The 27,905-nt window shown below is 56.9% G+C and overlaps 2 protein-coding genes and 2 long non-coding RNA genes across 8 annotated transcripts; 3 read left to right on the top strand and 1 right to left on the bottom strand.

The window, feature by feature from the left end:
- Positions 1-1,225: 1,225 nt before the first annotated feature.
- LOC140598339 (uncharacterized) lies at positions 1,226-3,637 on the top strand. Of its 2 annotated transcripts, XR_012000708.1 has the most exons (3): positions 1,226-1,350; positions 2,238-2,321; positions 2,520-3,637. It is a non-coding gene; the product is annotated as an uncharacterized lncRNA (long non-coding RNA). The 2 variants fall into 2 exon arrangements; XR_012000707.1 differs by lacking the exon at positions 1,226-1,350 and having other exon boundaries at positions 2,192-2,321.
- An 8,637-nt stretch (positions 3,638-12,274) lies between these two features.
- On the top strand, positions 12,275-15,452 carry NME4 (NME/NM23 nucleoside diphosphate kinase 4). Its single transcript, XM_072754325.1, has 5 exons — positions 12,275-12,531; positions 13,711-13,844; positions 14,073-14,174; positions 14,287-14,399; positions 14,922-15,452. Exons 1-5 carry the CDS (start codon positions 12,441-12,443, stop codon positions 15,043-15,045), a joined length of 564 nt encoding a protein of 187 aa, XP_072610426.1. The 5' UTR covers positions 12,275-12,440; the 3' UTR covers positions 15,046-15,452.
- On the bottom strand, positions 13,851-15,883 carry LOC112909097 (uncharacterized). The gene is made up of 3 exons (XR_003233046.2): positions 15,443-15,883; positions 14,898-14,973; positions 13,851-13,988 (listed from the first exon to the last, which is right to left on the bottom strand). It is a non-coding gene; the product is annotated as an uncharacterized lncRNA (long non-coding RNA).
- Positions 15,884-16,650: 767 nt separating this feature from the next.
- On the top strand, positions 16,651-26,597 carry DECR2 (2,4-dienoyl-CoA reductase 2). 4 transcript variants are annotated; one of them, XR_012000705.1, is made up of 10 exons: positions 16,692-16,922; positions 19,841-19,970; positions 20,262-20,330; positions 21,449-21,500; positions 22,102-22,237; positions 23,837-23,961; positions 24,033-24,126; positions 24,257-24,361; positions 24,546-26,411; positions 26,534-26,597. XR_012000705.1 is itself a non-coding variant. In XM_072754316.1 (9 exons), the coding sequence occupies exons 2-9, from the start codon at positions 19,852-19,854 to the stop codon at positions 24,758-24,760; spliced, it is 915 nt and encodes a 304-aa protein (XP_072610417.1). In that variant the 5' UTR covers positions 16,665-16,922; positions 19,841-19,851; the 3' UTR covers positions 24,761-26,597. The 4 variants fall into 4 exon arrangements, 2 of the variants coding, with proteins under 2 accessions (XP_025840589.1, XP_072610417.1); XR_012000706.1 differs by lacking the exon at positions 19,841-19,970 and having other exon boundaries at positions 16,651-16,922; XM_072754316.1 differs by having other exon boundaries at positions 16,665-16,922; positions 24,546-26,597.
- Positions 26,598-27,905: the final 1,308 nt, after the last annotated feature.

Genomic DNA, 27,905 nt, shown 5'->3' with positions numbered 1-27,905 from the left:
GGGGCGGGGGGGGGGGGACTGGAGCCGCGCCCCAGCATCCGCTGAGCCCCCACCGAGTGCTCGGCTGGCAGCGGCCCCCCAGGCAGGGCCTCCGGGTCCTCCACACCCCCCAGGCAGGGCCTCCGGGTCCTCCACACCACGAAGCCGAAGCCGCCATGAGCGTAAAGAACGCACTTCCACGGGAAAATGAAAAAGCTCCATGTACTTGTGGGAATTTTGTCCTCTATAAGATGCCGATTTGTCTGAGTGGGTGGAATTTGCCCTCACCTTTCACGTGGAGTTGAATTCCAAACAGGTTAAGGATTTAGGGGTTAAAGAAAAAAAACTGGGCCGCCTGGATGGTTGAGCGTCTGCCCTTGGTTCAGGTCCTGGTCCCGGATCGAGTCCCACCTCAGGCTGCTGTGGGGAGCTTGCTTCTCCCTGTCTCAGTCTCTCATGAATAAATAAATAAAATCTTAAAAAAAAAAAAAAAAAAAAAAACTTGGGGGAACTTTTTCAGAGTCTTGGGGAAACGAAGGCATTTCTAAAGATGACCCTAACTCAGAAGTCTAGAGGAGAGACAAACTGAACCAGGGGAGATGCAGGCTCTGCGGAGCATGCTGCCTCTGGTCGGTGAGAACCTGCTGCACTCGGGCCAGGCTCACGGCTCCTACAGGGAAGGGCCGATCTGAGTGAGTTGAGAATGAAGAGCCTGGGACGGAGAAGCCCTGCCAATCAAGAGCACAATGCCCACTCTCCCGCAAAGCCTGAGGAGACTCTGGGACGGACGCCCAAATGCAGGGGAACAGACCCCAACCTCCCCTCCTTGGAGAAATGCAAGCTGAAAAGCACAGATGTCTTCTGCCTGACAAATCTGCCAAGGTCAAAAAGTTCCCGCTGGAAGGGTGTTAGGGAGCAGAGGTTGGGGCTCCCAGAAGCTGTGGGATCCGCTCTGCTCCAGTCCTCTCCAGGGAGGCTCAGGAGGGGAGAGGCCACTCTGTGCTGCGGCGGGCCCACTCCCCATCGAGGTCGTTAGGCCAGGGGCGTTCACGGGGATTCACGCAGCCACAGAGAGCGGCTGTCAAAGAGAAGCCCGCAAACTGCACGTACTGAGTGGGAACCGGCGCCAGATGCCGCTTTGGCTCAGAAAAGCAAACAGCAGAACAGTGTATACAAAAAGCTACCTACAAAATTTTGCAGGAAGTTTTTTTTCTAGTTTTTTTTTCTTTTCTTTTCTTTTTTTAGGGGGATGCAGAGGGAGAGGGAAAATCGTAAGCAGGAAAGGGGCTCTTGGACTCACGACCCTGAGATCAGGACCTGAGCCAAAATCAAGAGATGGATGCTTCACCAATGGAGTCCCCAGAACACCCTGTAGGATTTTTTTCTTTTTTACCTTGCGTGCGCGGAAGGCCCAGACCCGCTGGAAGCACCTGGGGACAGGTTATGCTGATGGACTCATAGAGTTCCTCAGAGTCCCTCAGAGAGGGAGGGAACCCGGCAGGCAGCCAGGATGGAAGGCCGGCTTTACCTGTGGGTGTGTCTTGGGCATTGTGTAGGGAGTGTTGGCTGAGAGCTCACAGAGGGGAAGGCAGGGGAAGGAAGGGAGGGGGGAGGGGGACACTGACCCAGCCAGCCCAGGGGCCCGAAAATTGCAGAAGGGTGGAGCACGGGGGCCCAGGTGTGATGCCAGCAAAGAGACCCTTTGTTCCCCGGGTCTTGGCTGGGCCCCCCTCACCCCCGGCCAGCTGGCCATTCTCAACTTAAAGGGACAGAGGTCATGTCTGTGATTTTGCTGAGCTGCAATTTTAGGGCGCAAGGCTGAGCCAGGGCGATGCTGGGACAGCAGCTGTGGTCAGTGCTGAGCACTGGAAGCCTATCCTCCCCCCCCCCCCCCCCCCGCCGGGCTGGGCTCAGGTCCCCACCAACCTTCCTCCTCTGCTGCTCCAGAGGGTCACCTCAGTGTGCAGCTCCTGGGCCCCTCCTCCCGGGCTGTGTCCAGGGCGGGTGGCCTGGGCTGCTGGGTGGGGGGCCACGCTAAGTACTGCACACGCCCTGGGAAGAAGCCCAGGACGCCCCTGGGGGGCCTCCAGTGGAGCCCCGAGAGGCTGCCCCCCCCCCCCCCCCCCCCCCCCCGGGGATGGCAGCGGCCCTTGTCCCCATCACGTGCCACAAGGGCAAGTTCCAATGAGAGAGGTTGGGCCACTGTTGAGAACAAAATGACTAAAACGTTAGAGGGCGACTTAGAACACACCCCGCAGGTACAGGAGTAAGCGAGAGGGCCAGGAACCCAGGGAGTCACGGAGGCAATGGCGGTCACTTGACCTTGTTCTCAAAAGTGCTTTGTAAGTAGGGGCGCCTGGGGGGCCCTCCGCGGAATGGTGGGGACTCCTGGGGTCGCGAGTTCAAGCCCGCGAGGGGGAGGAGATTCCTTTAAAAAAACTGTTGTGTAAGTAGGAAAACTATGAAAGTACAGGGTAGGGCAAAGGTCATCCAGTCCAGAGAGGAGGGGGACTGAGGAAGGATGCTCCCCCGCCCCCCAGACCAGGACAACCTGGAAGAAAAACAGGCCGTTGCCAGAGAAGGTGCGGGAAGGTGCAGGTCCGCTGTTGGGCTGGGGCACCGGGAGCAGCAGTTTCCAGACAAGTAACGAGGGGAGCCGGGAGCCATGTGAGGCGCACAGAGCAGCCCGGTGCCCTCAGGCCTCCAGCATTTCAAGGTCCCCGTGGCAATGCTCACACCTGGGGAACTGCGAGGACGCTGTCTCTGCAGCACCTGGATCCAAGGCACCTCCAGGGCCTCCAAGCCCACCCTGTGCAGGAGGGGGTGCGGCGGCACCCCCACCCTCCCCTGTCTCACCTGCCCCTCAGCAGCTCCAGTCCCCCCTCCTCCCTCCCCTCCCCTCCCCTCTTCCTCTTCCTCCTCCCTCCCTTCCCCTTCTCCCTTTCCCTCCTCCCTCCCTTCCCTTCCTCTCCTCCTCCCTTCCCTACCCCCTCCATCCCTCCTTCCTCCCCTCCTTCCTGGCTATTGCAGGCTGGTGGTGCTGCCACCCTGGGCCCAGCTGACATCTGGCCTCAGCCCCCATGGCTTCCATTCCAGCTAGAGGCCTGCACCCACTGAGAGGGCTCCAGGCCTTCGGACAACTTGGCTGCTCCTGGTCACCCTCCCTGTCTTCCTTCATCCACTCAGGCTTCTCCTCCCAGGGTGTCTTGTGTGTGAGGCCCTAGGAAGACCCCAGGTGGGAAGGAGCTCACCCTGTGTGCTCAGGGCCTCTGTCGCACACCCCACTGCAGGCTCCAGTAGGAAGGAGCAGGGTCATGACCTTTGCGGTCTGGGTTCTGCAATGCAGACCTCCTTCTTACTCTTGTCCTAGGCCCCACCTTGTCACCATAAACTGGACTGGGGGTCCCCAGACCTTTGGGCTTCATAGGAATACTTCACCCAGGGATCCCTGGGTGGCTCAGCTGTTTAGCTCCTGCCTTTGGCTCAGGGTGTGATCCTAGAATCACAGGATCCAGTCCCGCATCGGGCTCCCTGCATGGAGCCTGCTTCTTCCTCTGCCTGTGTCTGCCTCTCTCTCTATCTGTCATAAATAAATAAAATCTTAAAAAAAAAAAAAAGAATTATGCATAAAATAAAAGTTAACCTTTTTTTTTTTTTCCATGAAGTTCAGCGTGAGGTTCTTATCTATCCCCACTTTATGTGGGTGAATGAATGCTTCCCGTGCCAGGTCCCGGGCACTTGGGAAGGAGAGGGTGAAGGGTACAAGCAGTGCCTGCAGGCCCTCAGCCTGCAGTTAGCCTGGGATGAGGTCCAAATGCATTGGAGCATGGTGACCAGACCAGATTCCTGGTCCCTTTCTAAGGGGCAAGTGAAGAGGGTGGTGGGTGAGGGGCGCATGCAGGGCAGGAGGACCGAGAGCTGTTCTCTGGTTTGGAGGCTCCCATTGGCACCCCTCGCCCTGTGCCTGGGCCAGCACATGCTGGTGAGGCTATTCGGGGGCCATCCTAGGAGAAGGAGCCCATTTTTCCTGGCTCCTACCAGCAGCAGCCTGAGCAGGGACAAACAGGTCTGACAGGTCTCAAGGCGGATATCCGGGCGCCTGGGGGCTCGGTCGGCTTAGCATCTGACTCTTGGTTTCAGATCAGGTTGTGACCTCAGGGTTGTGAGATCAAGCCCCGTGTCAGACTCTACGCTCAGTGCAGAGTCTGAGTTTCCCTCTCCCTCTCCCTTTGCCCATCCTACCTCTCAAATAAATAAATACATAATACATACATACATACATACATACATAAAGACCACACAATAGAATACAGTTGGAGTCCCAAGAGGACTGGAAAGAGAGAAGGAGGCAGAAAAGAATGGGTGAGAAATTAATAGCCAAAAATTCTCGGATTTAGTGAAACACATTTACAGATTCAAACAGCTTGGTGACCATAAGAAGAATCAATACAAAGAAAACCACACCAGGTTCAACTATTGGAAATGAAACTTGAGCGGAAAATATTGAAAGCAGCTGGAGAAAAATGACGTTTAAGGGAACAACAGTCTGAATGATTTATAACGTCTCAGAAGTGAGAAACAATGGAGGCCAGAAGACAGCAGAATGTTGTCTTCAAAATGCTAGAAAAAAATACTCCTGTTAACTCACAATTCTATGTCTGCCAAAAACATCCTCTAAGAATAGACAAAATCAGAAAAAAAAAAAAAAAAAAGAATAGACAAAATCTGGGACGCCCGTGTGGCTCAGCAGTTGAGCATCTGCCTCCAGCTCGGGGGGGGGGTGACCCCGGGGGTCCTGGGATCGAGGTCTCCCCGCAGGAGCCTGCTGCTCCCTCTGCCTGTGTCTCCGCCTCTCTCTGTGTCTCTCGTGGATAAATAAGTAACTTTTTTTTAATTAATTATTTATTTATTTATGATAGTCACAGAGAGAGAGAGAGAGAGAGAGAGAGGCAGAGACACAGGCAGAGGGAGAAGCAGGCTCCATGCACTAGGAGCCCGACGTGGGATTCGATCCCCGGTCTCCAGGATCACGCCCTGGGCCAAAGGCAGGTGCCAAACCGCTGCGCCACCCAGGGATCCCAATAAGTAACATTTAAAAAAATTTTTTTTTATTTATTTATGATAGTCACACACACACAGAGAGAGAGGGGCAAAGACACAGGCAGAGGGACCTAGGGCCGCTCGCTCTCATAAATAAGTACATCTTAAAAAGTCAGAGTTTGTCCAACTGAATTTTATTTTTTATTTTATTTTTTTAAATAATTTTTTTAAACGTTTTATTTATTTATTCATAGAGACACACAGAGAGAGAGAGGCAGAGACACAGGTAGAGGGAGAAGCAGGCTCCATACAGGGAGCCCGACGTGGGACTCGATCCCGAGTCCCTGGGATCAGGCCCTGGGCTGGAGGTGGCGCTAAACCCGCTGAGCCACCAGGGTTGCCCTCCAACTGAATTTTAAAAAGAAATAGATAAAGCAAGCCTGGACTATCCCTAGAAGTGGCTCAGCCCAACTGTCCACACGACCCAGACGGGTGACAGGTGGATGGATGGATGGACCACGAGGAACCGGCGTGCCTACGTTTATCAGGTCGGTAGACTTCAGAAGAAAGAGTTTGACCACAATGAACACAAATATTTTACAGTAACAGCAGGGTGAGTTCATGGGGAGAAATGTGCGTGCACACCCCGGGAGTGGCCCCACGGGGCGCACTGGGAGCACTGGCGGTGGCCTGCCCGCAGCACAGACCCGAGGCCCGTCGGCGGTTGGTGGAACCTGCTAGATGGAGGAATGGGGACAGGGATCCTAAAGCGACTGCCAGCAGCTGTGAGCCGCCTACGTGCTGCGGGCCGCGTCCACTGACTGTGGACCGGACCTTCTGGCGGGTTCCGCAGGGAGCCAGGCGCCGGGCCCACGGTGTGACCAACGCAGAAGAGGGACGTGGCGCAGAGCGAGGCTCCCGGCCCCAGACCGAAGCAGGAGCAGTGGCGTCTAGAGGAGAGTGAGCTGTGGCTGCTGACTGGGGGACTGCGGGGACAGACAGCTCCGGGCCGGCCCACCGCAGGGACACGTACAGGGATGTCCCCATTTATCCAAAGGAGGCGCAAGTTTAAAACCCGCAAGTTTATTTTAAATAAATAAAATCTAAAAAACAAACAAACAAACAAAACCCCCAAGAATGGTGGGGAGATCCCAGTGTGGGCAGTGCCCGTTGTAGTGCCAGGAAACGGGGCTGACGGAAGCAGCTGGTAGGGCTGGCGTGGGGGTTGGGCCGGGTCTCCCCAAGTACATTGGGCGAAGACCACCAGCACATTCACAGGAATGTGCCAGAAATCCAAGGCTGTGCTGGCCCCGACTGCGATCCTGGGCCCGGGCCTCACCCACACTGACACCCCAACACTGGAACCCCGTGGGCCCGGCCTTGAGAGGCGGCAGGTGCTGGGCAGAGGGCTGGGAGTGGGCCCAGGTGGTCACAGCCCGGCCCCCAAGGGACAGGATAGCGGCGTGTGTCCTAGACACCGGGTCCCAGTCCCAGGTGGTGAGACCACCCACACCGCCCCCTCCTCGGTCTTTGATCTACTGGTTTATTGCTGCAACATGCACCTGGGACCTCGCAGTTTCTGCGGGTCGGGAGCCCGGCTGGGGCTCGACTGGAGAGTCAGGCTCGGGAGGCCCCCGGCGTCCGCCCCGCTGTAGTCACCTCCAGCCTCGACTCAGGGGGATGCGCTGCGCTCCTCATCGCGTGGCCGTGGGCCGGGGCGTGGGCCGTGGACGCAGGACTGCGCAGCGCTCCCGGCTGGTGGACAGAAGAGAGGCGGGATGGCTGGGCCTCGGCCAGGGTGTGGGCCACGAGAGTCCCCGACTTGGGGATCCCAGACACCCCAGGCCCAGCCGCTGGCCGCTGACAAGATCCACAGGCAGTGAAGCAAGGAACAGAGTTATTTCCACGACACAGACATGGTGAAGACCAGACTGGCGTGTCCAAGACCGTGTCCAGGCTGTGGAAACCACTTCCAGGTTATCCGGACACACGGGGGCAACGATGGGTGCACAAGTGGGGGCAGCGAGGTCAGGCTAGTCATCGTCTTGAGGTCAGTCACTGGGTGCCCACGGGCTTGCGGGCTCCAGGCCGTCCTTACGGTGGGGCAGGTGGCTTTGGGGCCACCAGGGGTACTTTGTCCTCAGGCTCTCATCCAGCCAAGAGATGAGCTGGAAAGAAGAGCCCACCTGGAAAGTGTGGGTCAAAGCAGGGCAGGAGAAGCCCTCGTTCAGGGCTTTCTGCAAGTGGCCTTGGAAGTGACACCCCCGGGTGTCAGGGGGCTCAGTCAGTTGAGGATCCGACTCTTGATTTCAGCCCAGGTCATGATCCCCGGTCCCCCACTCCCCTGAGTTGCACCCCACGTGGGGCTCCCTGCTCAGTGGGGAGCCGGCCTCTCCCTCGGCGGGCCCCACCCCCACCCCCACCCTGGCTCAGGTGCGCTCGCTCTCTCTCATGAATAAATAAATTTTTTTTTTTTTTTTTTTTTTTTATGATAGTCACAGAGAGAGAGAGAGAGGCAGAGACACAGGCAGAGGGAGAAACGGGCTCCATGCCCCGGGAGCCCGACGTGGGATTCGATCCCGGGTCTCCAGGATTGCGCCCTGGGCCAAAGGCAGGCGCCAAACCGCTGCGCCACCCAGGGATCCCAATAAAATATTTTTTAAAAATATTTTATTTATTTATTCATAGAGACACACACACACAGAGAGAGGGAGGCAGAGACACAGACAGAGGGAGAAGCAGGCCCCATGCAGGGAGCCTGACGTGGGACCCGATCCCAGGACTCCAGGATCACACCCTGGGCTGCAGGCAGCGCTAAAGCGCTGCCCCACAAGTGCTGCCCTAAATAAATAAAATCTTAAAAAAAAAAAAAAAAGAAGACCCTTCTGAGGTATATGATTGGCCAATATTTCCTTGCATTTTGTAGGTTTTTTCACTCTCTTGATAATTCCAAACTGCTGACCGAAGTGGGTTTTGTCAGTTGAGGTTCTAACTAGCGGTACGTGAATTCCAATGGGCCACGATCTTCCTAATACTTGGAATTTTCAGACTTTGAGTTTTTTAATTTTTTCTTAAGATTTTATTTATTTATTCGTGAGAGACACAGAGAGAGGCAGAGACACCACAGATTATTTATCCATGCATCTGCTGAGGCAGAGGGAGAAGCAGGCTCCATGCAGGGAGCCCGACGTGGGATGTGATCCCGGGTCTCCAGGATCACACCCTTGGGCTGAAGGCAGCACTAAACCACTGAGCCACCCGGGCTGCCCAGACTTTGAGATTTTTTTATTTTTTATTTTATTTTTTATTTTTTTTTAAAGATTTTATTTATTTATTCACAATAGACATAGAGAGAGAGAGGCAGAGATACAGGCAGAGGGAGAAGAAGACTCCATGCCAGGAGCCTGACTTGATACTCGATCCCAGGACTCCAGGATCATGCCCTGGGCCAAAGGCAGGCACCAAACTACTGAGCCACCCAGGGATCCCCGACTCTGAGATTTTTAAAACGGTTTTATTTAGAGAGAGAGAGAGAGAGAGAGAGAGAGGGCACGTGAGTGGAGGAAGGGGCAGAAGGAGAGGGAGCACCTCAAGCAGACCCCGCTGAGCACAGGGCAGGATGCGGGCTCCATCTCTGATGGAAATCAGGAGTCAGAAGCTCCATGGACTGAGCCACCCAGGCGCCCCAGAGTTTCAGATTTTTCCTCTGGCTTTACTTGCATTCCCCCGATCACTCCTGAAGCTGCGCACTTCTGCGTATGCTTCTTGGCTGTTTGGACTTGCTCTGGAGGAGAGAATCTGCAAGCATTTGCTGGGCCACTGGCTTACGGTCTTCTACTCATTGATTTCTGATAATAAGACCCTCGCCATGGATGGGTTTAGGGCGCTGGAAACATTCTTTCCCATTCTGTGACGACTTTTTTCTTTCTTCATGGTTTGTGTGTTTTTTTGAACAGATTTTAGTTTTTAGAGGAGTTTCAGGTTCACAGGGAAACTGAGCAGGAGTGTGTTGTCCCCACATACCCTTTGCCCCCAAACGTGCCTTCATTCCCTAGGCGCATCCCACTGCTGCTGCATCATGTGCTACATTTGTTACAATCAGTGAAGCTACACTGACAGTATTATTTGCCAAAGTCCACAGTTTTCATTAGAGTTCACTCTTGGTGTTGCACATTCTGGATTTGACAAATGTGTAACAATGTCTATTTGCCATTGTAGTATCATCCAGAATAGTTTTGCTACCTTAAAAATCTGCTCACACCCCACCTACTCCCCCCACCCCCTAACAATCACTGAATTTTTTTTTTTTACTGTCTCCTTACCCTTGCCTTTTCCAGAATGTCATTTAACCTTTTCAGATAGGCTCTTTTCAATGAGTAATATGCATTTAATTTTCCTCCATGTTTTTTTTTTGTGGTTTCATAGCTCATATTTTTAATTACTGAATAATATCCCCTGTAAGGATGCACCACAGATTATTTATCCATGAATCTGCTGAAGGACGTCTTGGTTGCTTCCAAGTTTGGCAATTATGAATAAAGCAGCTATAAATATCTATGTGCAGATTTGTGTGTATATATATATTTTCAACTCATTTGAGTAAGCACCAAGGAGCATGATTGCTGGATCATATGTTTGGTTTTTCTTTTCTTTTTTTTTTCTTTCTTTTTTTTAAGATTTTATTTATTTATTCCTGAGAGACACAGAGAGGGGCAGAGACACAGGCAGAGGGAGAAGCAGGCTCCATGAGGGGAGCCCGATGCAGGACTCTGGACTTGATCCCAGGATCCCAGGATGACACCCTCGGCTGAAGGCAGACGCTCAACCGCTGAGCCACTCAGCTGTCCCCAGGGAAATTTATTTATTTATTTATTTATTTATTTATTTATTTATTTAACATTTTTAAATTTATTTATGATAGTCATACAGAGAGAGAGAGAGAGGCAGAGACACAGGCAGAGGGAGAAACAGGCTCCATGCACTGGGAGCCCGACGTGGGATTCGATCCCAGGTCTCCAGGATCGCGCCCTGGGCCAAAGGCAGGCGCCAAACCGCTGCGCCACCCAGGGATCCCCCCAGGGAAATTTATAACTGTAAATGTTTATACTAGAAATGAAAAGAAGTCTCGTAAAAATTAATAAAGGGAGCGGTGTCTGGGCAGCTCAGTCTAAGTGTCTGATTCTTGGTTTCAGCCCCTATCCTGATATCAGGGCTCTCCCGGGGCTCTGCGTGCAGCGGGGAATCTGCTTCTCTCTCTATCTCTCTCTCTCTCTGCCCCTCCCTCTCTTTCTCAAATCTTTAAGAAAAAAAACATTTTTTTTAAAGATCTTAGTGTGTTTTGTTTTTAATTTTTATTTATTTATGATAGTCACACACACAGAGAGAGAGAGAGGCAGAGACACAGGCAAATGGAGAAGCAGGCTCCATGCAGGGAGCCCAACGTGGGACTCGATCCCGGGTCTCCAGCACCACGCCCTGGGCGAAAGGCAGACGCTGAACCGCTGAGCCACCCGGACTGCCCTCAAATCCTTAAAAAATTAATAAAGGGAAACCTCACTAAAGTGGGGCCAGGTGGTTAAATGAGGGGGAGCCCATGACTCATCATCAAGTACAGGAGGAGTTGTCAGTTACAGATGCCAACAGGACTGTCATTTACGGACCTCAACAGAAGAATCAACAACAAACAGTCATGAATCACAAGCCCCAACAGGGAGAGATGTACGCGGAATCTCCTGTAAGAAATCCATCACCGGGGACGCCCCAGGGCTCAGGGGTTGAGCGCCTGCCTTCAGCCCAGGGGTGACCCCGGGGTCCCGGTATCAAGTCCCACGTTGGGCTCCCTGCGTGGAGCCTGCTTCTCCCTCTGCCTGTGTCTCTGCCTCCCTTTGTGTGTCTCATGAATAAATAAATAAATAAAAATCTTAAAAAAAAAAAAAAAAACAAAACAGCAGCTCCTAATGTCCACCTCTGTTCCCATGAAATCAAGTTCTCTGTTCATTGGATTTGCCCAAGGCTTTGCCTTACCTTGCAGACCCCAAACTCCAATTCTCTGTTATTCTTTTCTTTTTCAGATTTTGATTTATTTTTCCAGGAATCTCTACACCCACTGTGGGGCTCAAACTCATGACCTGAGATCAGGAGTCATCCGCTCCACCAACTAAGCCAGCCAGATGGCCCAATTCTATGTTATTCTTGAACAAAGCCATTTTTTTCTGATAAATTAATGGACTATTTCATTTTTTTTGGACTATTTCATTTTTAAAAAAAGATTTATTTATTTGAGAGAGAGAGAACACACGTGAGCATGCAGGAGGAGGGGCAGAGTGACAGACAGAAACTCTAGCAGACTGCACACTGAGTGAGGGGCTGGATCCCGCCACCCTGACTGAGATCATGACCTGAGCTGAAACCAAGAGTCCCACTAACTCACTGAGCCCCCTAGGCCCCACAGGACTACTTTATTTTTAAGGTAAGCAATCTCACAGCAATAACTAACCCCTCACCTTAATTAAGCCAGTGGAAAAAGAAGGCCGCTTGTATTCAATATTTTACTGGAGATTGTAGCCAGAACAATTGAATAAGAAAATGAAATAAAAGACATCCGCACTGGGAAGGAAGAAACATCGATCTCCGTGTCCACATGACATAATTTCATACCTGGAGAATGCTAAGGAATCCACTAAAAAAACTACTGGAATAAATGAGTTCAGCAAAACTGCAGGATAGGCAAGATCAACGCACAAAAGTCAATTGTATTTGTACACTTTCAATGAACAATCAAAAATGAAATTAAAGAAAACAATTCCACTCGCAGCAGCATCAAAAAGCTTATTTGATTTTTCAAAAACCCGTTAAGATCCGCTAGATCTCCTGCCAACAGTAGCTGGCCACCGACCTACCCACCACAGCAGGACTGCAACAGAATACGGGGTTCTTCACCCCGCCCTCCCCCCCGCTCCCCCTTCCTCCCTCCTCACTGCCCTCCCCACTCCTCCCCTCCCCTTCTCTCTGGCCCCTCCTCTTCCCTCCGCCCCGCCCTCTCCTGACCCCGGCCTCCCCTTCTCGGTCGCCCCTCTCCCCTCCCCTCCCCGGTGGGTCATCCCCCTCCCTCCGCCCCTCCTCCCTGCCTGCCCCGCCCTCTCCTTCCCTCCTCCGTCACCTCTTCTCCCCCTCCCCTCCCCGGTGGTCCCTCTCCTCCATCCGCCCCGCCCCTCCACGGTGACCCTGCCCCTGCCCCCTCCCCTTCGCGGTGGCCCCGCCCCCCGCCCCATCTCAATCCCCTCCGTGGTGGCCCCGCCCCTTCCCTCTCCCCGGCCTCGCCCACCCCTCCCCTCCCTCTCCCTCCGCCCCTCCCCCCTCGCCCTCGGGGCTCCGTCGCCCGCGCTCTCCCCGTGCTCGCCAGCGGCCCGCGGGCCGGGGTCATGGGCGGCGTCTTGGGGCGCGCCACGCTGCCGGGGCTGCTACGTGGCCCGCGGGTCCCCGGGCCTTGCCTGCTCGCGCGCTCCAACTCGGGTGAGTGGCCGGCGACCCGCGGAGGGGGAGGGGGGAGGGGAAGGGAGGGGGCGCGCCGGGCCTTTGTTGGCGCGCGAGCCCTCGGGGCGCCCGCGCGTCTCCCCGCCTCCGTACCCCCTCCCCGCGCCCGGGCGCAGGGACCCGAGGGCTCCGGAGCCCGGGGCAGCCCGAGGCCTGCTGGGCCTCTCCCGGTCACTGCGGCCCGCGGGCTCTCCCGACGCCGCCGGAGCGAGCTGCCCCCCAGGGGGCCGGGCCGGCTGGCGGCAGGCCAGCCCCGCAGAGGGCCCCTCCACGCGGGGTCTTAGGGGCACCGGCTGCAGGACTTCCCCGGACGCCCCCCGCCGGGGTGTAGGCTCCTCTCGGGAGCACATCTGGGCCTGGACCCGGGGCTGCGGGTCAGTGAGAGTCTGGGGCCGGGGCTTGTAAGGGGCGACTATGCCCCCTGTGTGCTGCAGTGACCCCTAGAGACCCTTGGGGCGGGCTCGGTCCTGTGCTTGGGTCCCCCAGCGGCGGCCTTCAGAGCCTCCAGCCGCGCAGAGCTGGGGGCCGTGGGGCAGCGGGTCCACAGCTCTCCGGAGTCTCCCCCTGCACAGGATGCCCCCTGCCCTCCTCCTCAGGCCCGAGCTCCCTTTGTCCCCTGTGCGTGGCCCACCTGGTGGGGAAGGGACACTTCATTACTGCCTGGTTCCCTGCCACTCCTCCCCCTCAGACCCAGAGGATGCGCTTTGGGTCCTTCCTCACGCGGCAGCTGGGGAGTTCGGACAGTGACTGTGCCATCACTCTGGAGCCCCGCAGTCAAAAGCAAGGCCAACAACATGCCCTCTTTCCCATGTGGCATCTCTGGGTCTCTGGGTGGCCTCCGAGCTGGGATTTGCCCCCCCACCTCTCGAAGATGCCTCCTCAGGGAGCCCGGATCCCATCATGGGTGCCCCTGCCACTGCACGGGCAGAGCCACAGCCCCTCCTGACGGGCTGCAAGCACCAGGGGACCCCCTGTTGCTCTCTGAAAGGCAGAGTCCTGCTGGGCATCCGTTGCTGTGAGCCCTGCCCTTCTCCCGTCCAGAGCTGCTCTGGTAGAGGCAGGCACTCTGACGGCCAGGTGACACTTGGGCTGTGGCAGCAGAACCCAGGTTCAGGCAGATGTGAAAGGGTGAGGCACCTGATTCCCCTTCTTCTAAAGGAGGGTCCTCCTGGACTCGAGAGCGGACCCTGGTTGCAGTGAAGCCGGATGGGGTGCAGCGGCGGCTTGTGGGAGACGTGATCCAGCGCTTTGAGAGGAGGGGCTTCAAGCTGGTGGGGATGAAGATGCTGCAGGTACCAGGGCCCTCGGCCCATGGGTGTCCTTGGGACCGGTGGGGGCTACCTCAGCCCCGGGTCAGGAGGAGTATCCTGGTGTTGGCGGTAGCAGGGGAGGGGTGGGGAGGTACTTGCTGCTGTGCCAGCCCATGTAGGTGTTATCTGCAAAGCGCCTGAGGTCAGGATACCACGGTCCCTGGCCCAGTGCCCAGGGGCTCCCCTCACCCTTGCCCCAATGCTGCCCAGGCACCAGAGAGAGTCCTTGCTGAGCACTACCATGACCTGCAGAGGAAGCCCTTCTACCCAGCACTCATCAGCTACATGACCTCCGGCCCCGTGGTGGCCATGGTAGGGCACGCAGGGGTGGTGGGAGGGGTGGAGGGCCCTGGGCGGAGCCCAGAGCTGCTGAGTCCTTGGCGATCCCCACCCCGTCCCGCCCGCCTTTATCTCTGTGCTGCAGGTCTGGGAAGGCCCCAATGTGGTCTGCTCCTCGAGGACCATGATAGGACACACCGACTCAGCTGAGGCTGCCCCCGGCACCATCAGGGGGGACTTCAGTGTCCACATCAGCAGGTCTGGGGGCCCTGACACACTCAAGCCACTGGAGGTGACGGGCCAGCTCGTTAGGGGTTGAGGAGGGCCTGAGTGTGGGTTGGCAGTCTGCTCCTAAGGCAGGTCCACGGGAACTGGGCATCTTGCTGGGGCCAAAGGAAAGCCAGAGATTTTCGATGCTGGGATGTCACACACACCTAATGTTTGCCAGAACAGGTTTTTTGAAGCCCTTTACACATAGGAGATGATAAAGCACTCACTGTGTGTTGTCTGACTCTGAGTGTTACCACCCCGGAGGGGTGGCATGGGACAGCTGGTGGGAACACGGGGCTCCCAGAAAGGGTCGGGGCTGGGCGTGAGGTTGTGGGGAGAGGCCAAGGTCAGTCTGGAACCAGTTTTCCGGCTCTGTTCTTGCAACAGAGAAACATCGCCCAGCACCGGGCTTGCCCCTCTCGACAGCAGGGGGTTAGCAGATGCCTCCCGGGACCTCCAAGGTTCCCACTGAAGTCCGTGCCTTACCTTTGCTGCCTCTCGTTGGCGCAGGAACATCATTCATGCCAGCGACTCCGTGGAGGGGGCCCGGAGGGAGATCCAGCTATGGTTTCAGAGCAGTGAGCTGGTGGACTGGGCAGACGAAAACCACCAGAGCAGCATCTACGCAGCCTGAGCACTCGGGCTGCCCTCAGCCACCCTGCAGCCATCCAGGATCAACTACCTCTGTCGTGCAGACCCCGAGCCCACCCCAGCGGTCTGCCCTTTTGTCCCAGACCCCATCTACCTTCCGCTCCACGCTACCCCGAGGAGCTGAGCAACCAACTCTATGTGCCTTTTACTATCCTGAGCCAGTAAGAAATTGGACCAAATCCTTTCTATACCAAAGTGCCAGACAACCTTTGGGGTGTCTCCAAAAGTACGTAGCGTAAGTGCCCTTCCCCCAAGGGAGGTGAGACATCACTGTGTTGTGGTGGGCGTGGGTCACTTGGTACATTTCCTGCCATCTCTCAGATTAGGGGTGAGGACTTCATGCAAAGCTGTAAGAGTTTGAGAGTAGAAATAAAGCTTACCTTAAGCTCACGCACCGGTCGGGGATCCGTCATTTTTAACTGGATCAGACAGGCAGAGGTGCAAAGGCCTGCAGCCTGAAATGTAGGGGGATCCACGCCTAGGCCCAGCACCCCCACCTGGTCATGCTCAGCAGGGCCTGCCTGCCTCGGGCAGGGCAGGAGGGTGGCGAGAAGGGTGTGTAGGGGCCCCTGAAGCCCCCAGGGCAGAGCTCCGTTCCGGCCTCTGCGGAGCCTGGCCAGGGCTCCCCGTTCTCGTGTCGGCGCTGCACACATCACACCAGCTCTGGTCCTCAGCTATGACCCTGGTCACTTGTCATGGTACCGGACTTTGCACGTCCTCGCACCTGCTGTGGCCGCCTTGGCCTCGTTTGCGCTGTGACTTCTTTATAAAGGACGCCCTGATCCCGGCCCACAGCCCTGGTGGCTGCCGTGCCCCGCCCCCAGGGCTCGCATGCAGTGCCCTAACCTCTCCCAGGCAGTCACCGAACCGGCCATTGTGAGGACGAGAGCAGCTCGGGCAGCTCGGGCTGCCCATGCGAGGGGGAGGCGGTCCTGGGCTCTCGCGGCTCCACCGCAGCAGTGAAGGGAGGGGCTCGGGGGGCGGGCCGTCAGACGCTAAGTGCCTCCCCAAACAGGTTGTTAAGGCGCGGAGGGGCAGCGACCCTTGACCCGGAGCCTAGTGTCCGCGGTGACCCCTGGCTCGGGCCAGGGCGCTGACGCCCGCTCCCGTCATCAAGGCCGAGGCGGTTACGAAGCCAGCTCCCTCGGTGCCCGCCGCCCCACTGCGCCTGACCGCCCGAGGCCCAGCAGGCCGCGCAGCCGCGGGGTCCGAGCACCGAGTCCTGGAAGGCGCGAGGGTCGCTGTGGGCGGGACGGACGGGGCGGGGCGGCGCGGCGCTGTGGGCGGGGCTAGCATGGCGGTCGGCGCCGTGGGCAGGGCGTCCTGGGCGGAGCTGGGAGCCGCTGTGGGCGGGGCTAGCACGGCGGTCGGCGCCGTGGGCGGGGCGTCCTGGGCGGAGCTGGGAGCCGCTGTGGGCGGGGCTAGCACGGCGGTCGGCGCCGTGGGCGGGGCGTCCTGGGCGGAGCTGGGAGCCGCTGTGGGTGGGGCTAGCACGGCGGTCGGCGCCGTGGGCGGGGCGTCCTGGGCGGAGCTGGGAGCCGCTGTGGGCGGGGCTAGCACGGCGGTCGGTGCCGTGGGCGGGGAGTCCGGGGCGGGGCGTCTGGGGCGGAACTGGGAGCCGCTGTGGGCGGGGCTGGCGCGCGGTCGGCGCCCGGGTTAGGCCAACGCTGCGTCTGCTCCCGCACCCCCGGGCCAGGGCGCTGATCCCCGGAGAGGGCCCCGCTGCTGCCCGCCCCGACCGGTCCCTGCCGTCCTCGCGACCCCGGCCGCCCCGCGCGCCATGGCCCAGCCACCGCCCGACGTCAGTGAGGACGAGTGTCTCCCCGAGTACCGCCATCTCTTCTGCCCCGACCTGCTCAGGTGAGGGCGGAGTCAGGGGCTCCCCCGGGGCGCAGCGCTGCGAAGTTGGCTCGGGGCGGGTGGTTTTACTGCGACGGCAGAGGACCGGGTGCTGGCGGCCGGCGATCCAGATGTCCGGGTGGTGTTCCAATCCTCGTCCGGGTGGTGTTCCAACCCTCGTCCGGGTGGTGTTCTAACCCTCGTCGGGGTGGTGTTCTAACCCTCGTCGGGGTGGTGTTCTAACCCTGGTCCGGGTGGTGTTCTAACCCTCGTCCGGGTGGTGTTCTAACCCTCGTCGGGGTGGTGTTCTAACCCTCGTCGGGGTGGTGTTCTAACCCTGGTCCGGGTGGTGTTCTAACCCTCGTCCGGGTGGTGTTCTAACCCTCGTCGGGGTGGTGTTCTAACCCTCGTCCGGGTGGTGTTCTAACCCTCGTCCGGGTGGTGTTCTAACCCTCGTCGGGGTGGTGTTCTAACCCTCGTCCAGGTGGTGTTCTACCCCTCGTCGGGGTGGTGTTCTAACCCTCGTCCGGGTGGTGTTCTAACCTTTGTCCTGTTGGGAGCAGACTGTGTGTCCCGGTGCGGGTCCTGGTCCGGGAGGGTGGGGCTGAGGGGCGGGTGGAGGAAGGCTCCTGTGTCTTGCAAACATGTCTCACCTAATAACTTTATTGTTATTTTTAAGTAGGCTCTGTGCTCAGTGTGGGGCTTGAACTCATGACTCCGAGATCGACCCACTGAGCCAGCCAGGTGCCCCTCCGTAATTATTTTAGTTGTTCTTTAATTTCCTGGTTGGCCCATTCATTCTGTACTAGGATGCTTTTCAGCCTCCATGTATTTGAGTTCTTTCCAAATTTCCTCTTCTGACTGAGTTCCAGTTTCAAGCATTGTGCTCTGAAAATGTGCCGGGAGTGATCCGGATCTCTTGGTACCAGCTGAGACCTGATTTGTGACCCAGTATGTGATCTATTCTGGAGAATGTTCCCTGTGCACTTGAGAGGAAGGTGCATTCCGTTGCTTTAGGGTGGAATGCTCTGAATATATCTGTGACATCCGTGTGGTCCCATGTGTCATTCAGAGCCCTTGTTTCTTCGTTCATCTGCTTAGATGACCTGTGCGTAGCTGTGAGAGCGGTGCTGTAGTTCTCTCCTATTGCCGTATTATCGACGTGTTTCTGTAATTTTGTTATTGATTGGTTTATACAATTGGCTGCTCCCATGTTAGAGCCATAAATACTTACAATTCTTAGATCTTCTTGTTGCATAGACCGTTTAATTATGATATAGTGTCCTTCCTCATCTATTATGACAGCTTTTGATTTAAAATTTAATTTGATTTAATTTGTTTAATGAAGGAGTACTACCCAGCTTTCTTTCTTTCTTTCTTTTTTTTTTTAAGATTTTATTTATTCATAAGAGACACAGAGAGAGAGACACAGGCATAGGGAGAAGCAGGCTCCATGCAGGGAGCCCGACGTGGGACCCGATCCAAGGTCTCCAGGATCACACTCTGGCCTGAAGGAGGTGCTAAACCGCTGAGCCAAAAAATAAAAAAATAAAAAATAAAATAAATAAAAAATAAGTGAATTGCTGAGCCACCCTGGCTGCCTTACCCCAGCTTTCTTTTCATGAGCTGGAGGTATCTTTGGATCTAAAATGAGTCTCTTGGCAGCCCGGGTGGCTCACCTTTTGAGGTGTTTCTTTGTTTGGCGCTGCCTTCAGTCCAGGGCGTGATCCTGGAGACCTGGGATCGAGTCCCATGTCGGGCTCCCTGCATGGAGCCTGCTTCTCCCTCTCCCTCTGCCTGTGTCTCTGCCTCTCTCTCTCTCTCTCTATGAATAAATAAATAAAATCTTAAAAAAAATAAAGAGTCTCTTGCAGGCAGCATATCGATGGGGCTTGCTTTAGAAAAAAAACTCATGTGTTTGACAGAAAGAGAGCACAAGCAGGGGGAGCAGCAGCATAGGGAGAGGGAGAAGTGGGTTCCCCATGGAGCAAGGGAGCCTGATGTGGGGTTGATCACAAGACCTGAGATCGTGACATGAGCCAAAGGCAGATGCTTAACCAACTGAGTCCCCCAGGTGCCCCACTCATGTTTCTTGAAGTTTGAGATTTGATGCTCATCTGTAACATGTCTCTGATCTCTTCCCAAGCCTTGCTAAATTCCTACCTCTCTCTCGTTCCTCATTTAGCACCTGAACGTACCATGCCGGCCCTTTCTGGCCTGCCGGGCCTCTGTGGACAGGTCTGCTGCTAGAGAATGTTTCTACCCTTGAAGGTTACAGACCTCCTATTCCCAGCTGCTTTCAGGATTTTCTCTTTGTCTCTGAGATTTGCAAGTTTCACTATTATATGTTGGGGTATTGGCCTATTTTTATTGATTTTGAGGGGGGTTCTCTACGCCTCCTGGACTTGGATGCCTGTTTCCTTCCCCAGATTTAGGGAAGTTCTCAGCTATAGTTTGCTCCAATATACCTTCTGTCCCTCCCCCCTTTCCTCTTCTTCTGGGATCCCAATTATTCTAATATTGTTTCGCTGTATGGCATCACTTCTCTCTCGAATCCTCCCCTGGTGATTCAGTGAGTAGCTGTTTATCTCGCTTTTTCTCAGTTTCTCTAGTCTCCATTATTGTGTCTTCTAGATCACTAATTCTCTCTTCTGCTCATTTATCCTAGCTGTTACAGCTTCCATTTTTTATTGCATCTCATTAATAGCCTTTTTGGTTTCAACTTGATTAGATTTTAGTTCTTTTATTTCTCCAGAAACGGATTTTCTGGTGTCTTCTATGTGTTTTTCCTCCCCAAGTTCAACCTGCATCTTTATAATTGTTATTCTGAACTCCAGTTCCGACATCTTACTTATGTCCATACTGATTAGGTCCCTGGTCAGTACTGCCTCTTGTTCTCTTTTCTGAGGTGCGTTTTTCCATCTTGCCATTCTGTCCAGAGAACAGATGAATGAGAGAACACAATACTAAAATGGCAACAACGATCCCGGGGAACTATACACTAAACAAATCAGAAGACACCATAAACCAAAAAACCAGCTTTTTTTTTAAGAAAGAGAATATAATCAGGTGAGCAGAACAGAGCGATACACTGGATGCTGTATTTTGGTCTGTTAGAAAACTAAGGATCGGGGGATCCCTGGGTGGCTCAGCGGTTTAGTGCCTGCCTTCAGCCCACAGTGTGATCCAGGAGACCCGGGGTCGAGTCCTGCGTCGGGCTCCCTGCGTGGAGCCTACTTCTCCCTCTGCCTGTGTCTCTGCCTCGCTCTGTGTGTCTCTCATGAATAAATAAATAAAATCTTCAAAAAAAAGAAAAGAAGATTAGGGATCTATCTCTTAAAATGCCTCCTGTTTTCTTAGGGACAAAGTGGCGTTCATCACCGGTGGTGGTTCTGGCATCGGGTTCCGGATTGCTGAGATTTTTATGCGGTGAGCACTGCTCTATGCACTCTTGCACTCCCTCCCACCCCCGAAACTCACTCCACCTTGCATGGACCCTGCTGTATCCCTGGGCAAGATGCTGGTGGGTGGTAGGAACCCTTCTAGACAACAAGCCATCAGAGGGCATCTGAAAGGGTCAGGTGCTTTCCTGGAGGAGGCAGGACTCTATGGTCTCCTCCTAGAGGTTCATTGAGACTAAGGCTCTGGCCCCAGCACCCCCATTTGTACCAGAGGAAGGGTGCAATAGGTTGAGCTAACTCTGCTGCCAAGCTCCCTGGGGCCTTGCCAACCCAGGGTTGGTGAGCCGAGTTGACTCCAGCAGTGTGCGGAGCACAGTGTCTCTTGGAACACAAGATCTGTGACCTTAGGCCCAGGCTGACCACTTGTGAGCCCCAGAGGAAAGGGCCAGAGTTAGGCTGGGGTTGGGGGGAAGAGGAAGCCTGTTGATATGTTATGGACCCCTCGCCGGTTTTCTCCAGGCCTCCACTTTTCATAGAGAATGGGTCTCACTGGATGAGATTTGGGGATTCATCCATTGCAGGTGAATCCCATTTTCCAAGCTGGCAGCTTGTGCATGTTGCTTCTCTGAGTAGAGCATGGCCAGCTGTGCTGAGGGTCATTTTGAGGATTAGGTGGGGCTGCTTAGCAGGTGTAGCTATTACTGTGAGGCTGAGTGTGTCAGGCGGTGAGGCAGGGCAGGCACCCTGGCCTCAGCGTGGGCCCTCCGTGTCCTTCACCCCAGCCTCGGAGGGAGAAGCCCAGGGCACCCAGCAGGGCCCATGCAGCTGCCGGGCTGTGCATCTGAGGCTCCCGGCTGTGTCACTGCTGAGTACATGGTGTTTGGGGGAGAACCCATATCTCTGTGTGGCTGGTGTACCGCATGCCAGAGAGACCCAGTCTGGGGCCCCCAGGGCGGGTACCTTTGGTGCCACTCGGCTTTGCTCGGGCCCCTGTGTTTTCTGCAAGCTGTGCCTTCGGCCCTGGGCTGGTGCTTCAGCCCAAGAGAGCCTTGGGGAAGAGGAGCTGTGCCTAGAGCACCAGGCAGGAGGCCACCTGGTGTGTCCCCTGTGCCTTGCTGCCCTCACACCTGCCCTCTGGCTTCGCAGGCACGGCTGCCACACAGTCATCGCCAGCAGAAGCTTTCCAAGAGTGTCTAAGGTGAGGGGGTCTTTCCTGTGTCCATCCCACCCATGGGTGGCTGTGGGGGCCCAGAGCCTGTGCCTGGAGGGTCCTGAGGTCCAGAAGATGGCGACACCAAATCCTGCTTCTCTCCCAAACACGGACCTTCAGTACGAGTGGCCTCCCAAGGGTACCCCCTGGTTTTTTACAACATCTCTTCTGAGGAGACTCTCGTGTTGGGTGGTACTGTGGCCCCAAGAGAGATCTCAGCTCATTCGGATCTTGAGGGTGGTTCACATGTTGGATCCACCTGGGAGGAGACTGTCACCACTGCCACAGCTGGTCTCTGTGGCAGGGACTAGAAGTCAGCTGGGGCTGCCATTGACCCATGACCAGTGGCCAGTGGCCTGAAGGGCAATGTCGAAGGAGGGTCCTAGGGAGACGGGGAGAGAGAGGGATATCTTAGAACTGTCCACTGGGGGTTGTGGCTGCATGGAGTGGCCGCCTGGCTGCTGTGCCTCCGGGAGTGGGGTCCAGCAGCAAGCGGCAGCCTCCCAGCATCCCCTGGACACATCCCCCTCGTCAGACTCCCCCACGAGGCCACTGTGCTGCTGCCCACCTCTTTCCTTCTGGCTCCTAGGCTGCCAGAAAGCTGGCTGCTGCCACTGGCCAGCGGTGCCTCCCCTTATCTCTGGACGTTCGAGCTTTTCCAGCCATCACAGCTGCTGTGGACCAGGCACTGAAGGAGTTTGGGAAAATCGACATTCTGGTTAACTGTGAGTGGCTGATGGGTGAGGCCGGGGGCTTCTGGTGGGTTCAGGGGCCTCAGGGGTCCTGTCCTGGCCAAGGCTCAAGTGGACATCCTGAGAACTCGGCCTACACACAGAGTCAGGGCACTCTCATGTCCCAAAACTCTCCCTTTTAAAAAAAAAAAAAAAGGACATAATTTTTTCAGTAGAGGTTTAGATTTACAGACTAACTGAGCAGCTCGTAGATAGAATCCCGCGTACCCACTGCAGCCCTGGTTTTCACATCCTGCGTTTCCTACAGTTGGTGAGCCCGTATGACCCGTCCTGCTCACCAGAGTCTGCACGGTACGTCAAGACTCACTCTGCTGAAATTCCCTTTTTTTAAAACAAATTTTTATTTATTTATGATAGGGGGAGAGAGAGAGAGAGAGAGAGAGAGAGAGAGAGAGGCAGAGACACAGGCAGAGGGAGAAGCAGGCTCCATGTACCGGGAGCCCGACATGGGATTTGATCCGGGGTCTCCAGGATCGCGCCCTGGGCCAAAGGCAGGCGCTAAACCGCTGCGCCACCCAGGGATCCCCTGAAATTCCCTTTTAAAAACATGGCATGCCCAATCTCCTGCAGCTAACAAGGTATCGCGGGCTGAATAGCCCAAAACAGCAGAAATGTGTTCTCTCATACTTGTGGAGGTCACAAATCCAAAACCAAGGTGTGGGTAGGCCGCCCTCCGCAGGCCCAGGGAGGCTCTGTTCCAGGCCTTTCTGCCCACCCTGGGGTGGCCGGCGATCCCGGCTGCTCCCCGGCGCGTCTCCGCCGGCTGGCCGTGGCCTCCCCCATGTGTGTCGTGTCTCTCCTCCTCTTCAGAGGACAGCAGTCCCTGGGTCTGGGCCTGCCTAGCCCCGGGTGACCTCAGCTTAACTTGATTGCATCCACAAAGGTTATGTTTCCAAATAAGGTCACGTTCACTGATACCAGGGATTAGGACTTTAGCATATGCCAAGGGGCTGGCCAGGTACAGCGTGCCGTGGGCGACCTCTGTCTTGTTGCCCAGCCTCTGCAGGGGGATGTCCAGAACCTTGGTGGACATTTTAAATTTTTATTATTATTTAAAGATTTTATTTATTAGAGAGAGACAGCGCGTGCCCAGCAGGGGGAGGAACTGAGGGAGAGGGAGCTACAGGACCCCGCTGAGCAGAGTCCCCACGGGACTTCAGTGCCTCCCTGCAGATCAGGACAGATGTCAGGCCTGCAGCAGGCGAGCTGAAGGCAGATGCTTAACCAGCTGAGCCACCCCGGGACCCCTATTATTATTATTTTTTTAGATGTGGGGGAGGAGCAGGAGAGAAAGAGTCTTAAGCAGGCTCCACAGTGAGTGCAGAGGATGTGGGGTCGCTCTCCCCACCCTGAGATGATGACCTGAGCTGAAATCAAGATCTCTGAGCGCCCCAGATTCCCCTTCAGCATATCTCTTTGAGGGACGTAATTCAGCCCATGAGATCTGTCCTGCCCAGTCTCTCAAGAAGAAAGGGGCCCCCAAGTGCTCGGGCCCCGCCCTGTGGCGCCTGGAGCACCCCGAGGGCCGTGTCCTGGTTGCCGGGGCTCCAGCACGTTGTGGTTTTCTCGCAGGTGCAGCGGGAAACTTCCTGTGCCCTGCCAGTGCGCTGTCCTTCAATGCCTTTAAGACTGTGATGGACATCGACAGCTTGGGCACCTTCAACATGTCTCGCGTGCTCTACGAAAAGTTTTTCAGGGTGCGTGTGCTTTCTTCCTGGGAATCGCCTCTTCCGGCCACCCACTCACTGCCCTCCCCCATGTGTTACAGGACCACGGAGGGGTGATCGTGAACATCACCGCGACCCTGGGTACCCGGGGGCAGGTGCTTCAAGTGCATGCGGGCTCTGCCAAGGCGGCTGTGGGTACGGGCACCCCCCGGGTCGGCCGGCCTGGGCTCCCGTTGGGTCCTTCTCCCGCCTGTCCCTGGAAACCAGCAGTGGAGAGGCCCGGCCCGGGCCCTGCCTCCCCTCATGCCTGCCTTCCTCTGTGCAGATGCGATGACACGGCACTTGGCCGTGGAGTGGGGTCCCCAGAACATCCGCGTCAATAGCCTCGCCCCTGGCCCTATCAGTGGCACGGAGGGGTTCCGGCGGCTGGGTAAGCCCTTGGGACCCCGCGCCCCACAGTGCCTCCGTGGGTTCCCCTCCCAGCTGGCTGGGACATGCCCAGGAGAAGGACCGGTTCCTTGGGCTCCTAGGAAGAGACCGTCTCCAAGCCCAGGGTGGGGGGCGGGAGGCCCTGGGTCCCCTCCGTCATGGGGCTGAGCCTTGTGTTCTTGCAGGTGGCCGCCAGGCCAGTGTCAGCACCAAGGTTCTGGACATCCCCCTGCAGAGGCTGGGCAACAAGACCGAGGTAGCCCACGGCGCGCTATACCTGGCCAGCCCCTTGGCATCCTATATGACAGGCGCCGTGCTGGTGGTTGACGGCGGGGCATGGCTGACCTTCCCTAATGACCTCAAGCTGCTGGCAGATTTCGCCGCCTCTGCTAAGCTCTAGGTGATGCCGCTCCTGCCTCCCGCGGGTCACCTCTGGCTGTGGCCCCCTTCCTGAAACCCCTGCCCCGTGGGCTGACGTCACCATATATGGTCCTGATGGGTTTCCCGAGTCCCTTGGGTGTATTTCTAGACATGTTCTTGGGTATGTTTGGGGTTGGGCTACCCCAAAAGGCCACGTCGGGCAAGGCTGAGAGGGGTGTTCTGAAGGGGTGGGGGGTGCTGGGAGGGGGCCCCGCCAAGCCTCAGCGCCTCCCTGCAGATCAGGACAGACGTCAGGCCTGCAGCAGGCGGGAAGCCGTCTCTCCGGGAGCTCCACCGGGTGCCCGCCCGTCCCGGAGGCCTGAGGGCCCGCGGGGCCGTGTGGGTCACGGACAGCCCCACTGCTCTCTGCCTTCCCCTGTCCCCCTAGTGCCCGAGGCCCCTGGCCTGGGAGGCCTGCTCACCCTCCTTGAGCAGATTCCCCTCTGAGCGCCTCCTCACTGTAGGGCCACTGCTGACTCCGTCCTGCCCTGGGCGGGGGTGGGGGGGCTGTGGAAACTCGGGGGGGCAGGCTTGCACCGCACCCCCTGCTCCCCAAGCTGGGCTTGTGGTGGATGCCATGAGGCCGAGAAGCGCTCTGGGCTTTGGTTCGGGTGACACGTTCCCAGCACCCATGGCCCGTGCACCCCAGGCTGGCCCCCAGTGCCCGGGATGAGGAGCCCTGAGACGGCCCCCGCCTGCCCCACCCACCCCGCCTGCCACCCTCTAGGGCGCTGGTGTGCACCTGCAGCTTCTACCCTGGGCTGGCCACTCTTGGGTGCTGCCCGGGCCGTGGGCGGTGAAGCTGGGGTGCCGCGGTCTTCCCCACGCCCTCGGCATCTGGCCGTCGCTGACGGGCACTGGATGGCTGACGCAGTGGCGGCGCTCCCAGGGCCCAGACACCTCCTGCGGTGCTCCTCCAGGACCCGCCACCACGCTGCACCTCGTCCGCAGCATCGAAACCAGAGGCGGGCCTGGTCCAGCAGTGGTGCCGCGTCCACGTGTGCTCCCCACGGATCCATCTCCACCTGCTCAGCTGCCCGCTCTGCACGGATGTCCGCCGGGGGCACTTTGGCATTCTGGAGCTCCCTGGGAAGCTGACCTGGGGTGACCTGGGCTGTGCGGCTGTTGCTCCCCTGCGCTGCCTGCCCAGCCAGGAGGCCTTGGTTCCCTTCCCGGCTGGGTCCTGTGGTCCCTGAGTGCAGCCCCGGGGCATCTCAGGCCCTGTCTTCCGTCCTTGCTCTCCTACGTGGGGATCTTCCTCCACAAAGGGAAGCCAGGCCAGGGAGGCAAGAGAAGCGTGTTTGATCCCTGCCCCCCAGGCCTGGGGTCCTGGGTCTCCTCACCAGGGTCTTGGGCCACAGACGGGATCCCCTCTCAGCCTTTGCTGACATGGGCTGGGTTGTCCCCACCTGCCCTGGAGTCGTCCTTTGCTGGGACATCCCAGGGGACTTGGTCCTGTGCCACTCACGGCTGGACGTTCTAGGCCCTCCTCTGGCCATCACTGCCACCAGCACGATCCCACAGGCCTCTCATCTGTTCCCCTGACATTCATGCCAGGACCTAGGGAGCCACTCAGATCCTTGGACTTGTTTTCTGTGTGGTTTGTTGGAAACTCTGAGCTGCCCTTACAGGTGAGGCCCCTGAGCTGCTGTCGGGCTCTCTCCTGTCTGTACCGCCTGTTGGCATAAGCAGGGATCCTATCATTTTGCCAACAAATGCATTTTCCTAAAAAATACTTTTTACTATAAAATAGAGCTTGCAAGTGTTTGTAGAAGATAAAGGAAGACACTGGAAAAGAATCACCAGTGACCCAGTCATTCTGAGATGGGGATGTTTCCTTCCTGTTTCTTTTCTGTGAGTCGAGAAACCGCGTCGTACCTCATACTCCAGTGCCGTCCTCAGGCAGGTGGAGCCCACCCTGAGGCAGGGGGAGGTGGCGCACTTCCTGGGGTGGGGGGGCTCACTGCAGCCAGGCCCCCAGGGAGCTTCCTTACCCTGCAAGGCCCGGGCCTGCTCCCGGGCAGTCCTGGTCGCCGCTACAGGACAGAGCTTGAGCCTGTGCCGCAGATGCCACCTGACGGCACCGTGTCCCAGTCCCTTCATCGTGTGAAAAGAGTTCGGGGGAGGAGCTGCGCCAGCTGAGAGGCCACCGGGCAGGGGGAGCCCCTCCACATGGAATATCAGGGTGCTCCTTGGGGCGCCTGGGCGGCTTAGCCACTGACGGGTCCCACTCTTTTTTTTTTTTAATTTTTTTTTTTTTAATTTTTATTTATTTATGATAGTCACAGAGAGAGAGAGAGGCAGAGACACAGGCGGAGGGAGAAGCAGGCTCCATGCACCGGGAGCCCGCTGTGGGATTCAATCCCGGGTCTCCAGGATCGCGCCCTGGGCCAAAGGCAGGCGCCAAACCGCTGCGCCACCCAGGGATCCCGACGGGTCCCACTCTTGATCTCAGCTCAGGTCTTGATCTCAGGGTCATGAGTTCAAGTTTTGCGTGGACTCTGTGCTAGGCTTGGAGCCTATTGAAAATAATAAAAATTAAGATAGAGGTGCTTGTTGTCACAGAGACCAGGATTTGGTGGCCTCGAGTCCAGCAGCAAGGCAGACACGTGGGTGCTCCTCATCCTCCTGGGTGGGAGAACAAGCAGGGGGAAGGGTTCCGGGGGAGGCTGGCCGAGCCGGGCTGAGGCAGTCATTGGGGCCCCTCTGCCACCACCAGGCTGGGCCACCGTCTTTCCCTGAGGAAGGCCCTGGAGGTGGCCAGCAGTAGGGTGGTGAGTGGGCTCGGGTCCCACCTGGCAGGACGCCTCTGGAACGGTTGCCTGTCACTGCAACTGCGGTTCTCCCGAGAACTGGCCGCAATGGGGTACAGACAGTGACACCGGAGGTTATAGGGGCTGGCTCTCGGGACCGTGGAGGCTAAGAAGTCCCATGACCTCCGTCGGCAAGTGGGGACCTGGGAAAGCCGGTGGCCGTGTGAGTACGGGTGCTCTGGCAAGAGGAGGGAGGCTGTGGCCCAAGCAGAGTCCCCTCCGCCTGCATTGCCCTGCGGCCCCGGGTGGATGGCACCATGCCGCCGCCCGCGTTGGCAATGGCAGGTGGCCTTTGCGCGGTCTAGCAGGTCA

The sequence above is a fragment of the Vulpes vulpes genome, chromosome 3 (genome assembly GCF_048418805.1).
Source record: "Vulpes vulpes isolate BD-2025 chromosome 3, VulVul3, whole genome shotgun sequence".
NCBI lineage: Eukaryota > Metazoa > Chordata > Mammalia > Carnivora > Canidae > Vulpes > Vulpes vulpes.
The sequence above is the reverse complement of the archived record's forward strand: the minus strand, read 5'-3'. Positions and strand labels throughout refer to the sequence as shown.